The 2333-nt window shown below is 35.8% G+C and overlaps 1 protein-coding gene across 1 annotated transcript in view; it reads left to right on the top strand.

The window, feature by feature from the left end:
* The window catches only part of LOC113227332 (multiple PDZ domain protein-like), a 26621-nt gene extending 24935 nt beyond the window's left edge, over nucleotides 1-1686 (top strand). The window contains exons 6-7 of the mRNA XM_026460225.1: nucleotides 352-442; nucleotides 1589-1686. Of these exons, the coding sequence (XP_026316010.1) occupies nucleotides 352-442; nucleotides 1589-1686 (189 nt within the window). The remainder of the gene's footprint in view (nucleotides 1-351; nucleotides 443-1588) is intronic.
* Nucleotides 1687-2333: the final 647 nt, after the last annotated feature.

Consider the following 2333-nt stretch of genomic DNA (forward strand, 5'->3'; position numbering starts at 1 on the left):
AGAAAGTGAAGGAAGATGGAACAATTCAAATTTAAAATTTAAATACAAGTAAAATAAAAAAAATTATAAGATACAAGAGGAGAGAGGCGATACAAAGAGGTGAGATGACGGTGTAAGGAGGTCACACCGTCACAACGTAGACCACTTTAGGAATCATTGAGTAAGGTCATTGACCATAAAAAAGTATCTTTAAAAACAAGAGATAATAAAGTAACTACGGCAACTAATTTGTAGAAAAATCTAATTTTTTTCCACCTTTAAAACAAGCTGCATATTGTGAAGACATACTGTTATGAAGATCCAAGTTCAGTAACTTGACGTCTTTAAACTAATGATGATGATCTTTCGCAGATCGACAGAGCGTCAGCGGGGGCAATAAAGCGTAGCAAGGAAGAGAAGGAAGCCGACCAAGAGGAAGAAGACGACTTTGGCTACACTACAAGTGAGTGGAAAGATACATTATTCACCCTTGTCAGTTTCTCTTTTTATCTTATACATGTTTATTTCTACGCGTGTTTGATGCTTGTTGATAAGAAATGATATTTTCTAATACAGTTACTCGAAAAGATGTATTTTGTACAGCGGTGTAGTGCGGTACTTTTCCGTGTTATTGTGGAATTTTTTCACTTAAAAGTTTACTAGAAAGTAGTTTTTTTATGTTAGGAATAAATGAATTAATAAATAAAAATTATTACGCGATAATTTTACTACATCGATATACATTATTACAAATTGTATTTTTATATTATATTATAAAAAAATAGTGTAATGTGAGGCTGAATATGATTGAGTCTCTGCTTTTTAATATTTTTTTTTTAATTAGGAACTATTTCATACGCGTGCGTTTTTACAAATTACCGCCATTTTTGTAAAAAATAACACGATTATTTCTTTGTAGTATCGTTAATTATGAGTAATTCGTCATTTCTCCAATTTAATATTTGCCCACAGTTTTAAGTAAACTGAAAATTAAAATAAATAATCTTTTCCCGCTGAAATCTAGAAAAAAATAATTACGCTTACACACAAACGTTCATAACATTTAATACTTAGAATAATAACGCATAGAATGATAGTTACATATCAAACGAACTGTCACAAGTGAGGCAAAAATCAAATTCGTGTAGGCTAGTTTTAGTAGTAGGTTAATTTTCGGTTTTAGTGAATATTTATATAAAAATACAAGTTGAAACGCGTTACTTCCTTGTGGAATGTGATGTTAGTATCTATTTTATGTTTGTCTGACGTATTTTTACACTCATTTACCGCACATTTCTTCATTTTTAGCTAAAATTCTTGGGCTGTTCGCGGTGCAAGTTGACCTTGAGCACTGACGGCCCGCCCGCTCGTGTAGGCCCATTGGGAGCGCTTCAATTTGCCTCACTTAGCGTGAGCGGACTAGGTTTCTATGTGTTATTATTCTAAGATTTAATATTAAAGAAAATAAAAGAAAATGCGTTGTTTTCTGTGTGTTATATACTGCAAGGTAATTCCGTATACTTATAACACACAGAAAAAACTCTCTGACGCTTAAATGCCTGCTATAAGTGTCAACTCGTTTGTAATAACCTACTTCTTCTTATCGTAGTGGAAGGATTTGCTAATCGGCGTATGGTACTCGTCGACTGTTGCCCAGGGTTGCGTCTGACGTACTTCCACTGCATTCTAAAAGCCCGTTCCCACTAGTCGGCTGTCAGGCACGGATGTTAATCGGGTGTCGGCGCTTCTTGATCGGCCACAATCAAAGCTGGTGCCAATTTTTAACACTCTACGTGAGGCGACTGTGCCCGATAGCTGTCGACGAAGTTCTTGTTGTGAAGGTTGTGATGTATTATTATTTGAGAAGAAAACGAATAAAGACAGCTATGGAAAGAAAATATTGGGTGCACACAATCCGAGGGAAAAAAACGCGGGGAGCGGATTGTCGGCTCCAACATCCGATAAATCGACTCATCCGTAGAAAAAAGATTTATGTGCAAGATTACTTGTTCTCAGGACACAGTACATTTCATTCATTCTTCTTCGCTGTGGATGTCAGATCAACCGTTGTTCGATTTTGTATTTGCAAAACGAAATAAGATATATAAATTCTCAAAACCTCTTTACATAGGCCTCAGTTTAAGTAACGAAATTATTCTCGTAACGTACTTATTCTCTTTTCGCTATATAATCATATCGGACTCTTCCTGAACGTCGTCTTACTTACCTGGCAAAACACCCGACATTTCTTGTCGGCGCCGACACAAAATCGGTTTTAGACAAGTGTGAATAGTTTCATATAAAATGCTCCCCCACTGGAACATCAGATTAAAATCCGAGCGCGACAGCCGAGA

The sequence above is a fragment of the Hyposmocoma kahamanoa genome, unplaced genomic scaffold, assembly GCF_003589595.1.
Source record: "Hyposmocoma kahamanoa isolate Upper Pololo Valley unplaced genomic scaffold, ASM358959v1 210, whole genome shotgun sequence".
Lineage (NCBI taxonomy): Eukaryota > Metazoa > Arthropoda > Insecta > Lepidoptera > Cosmopterigidae > Hyposmocoma > Hyposmocoma kahamanoa.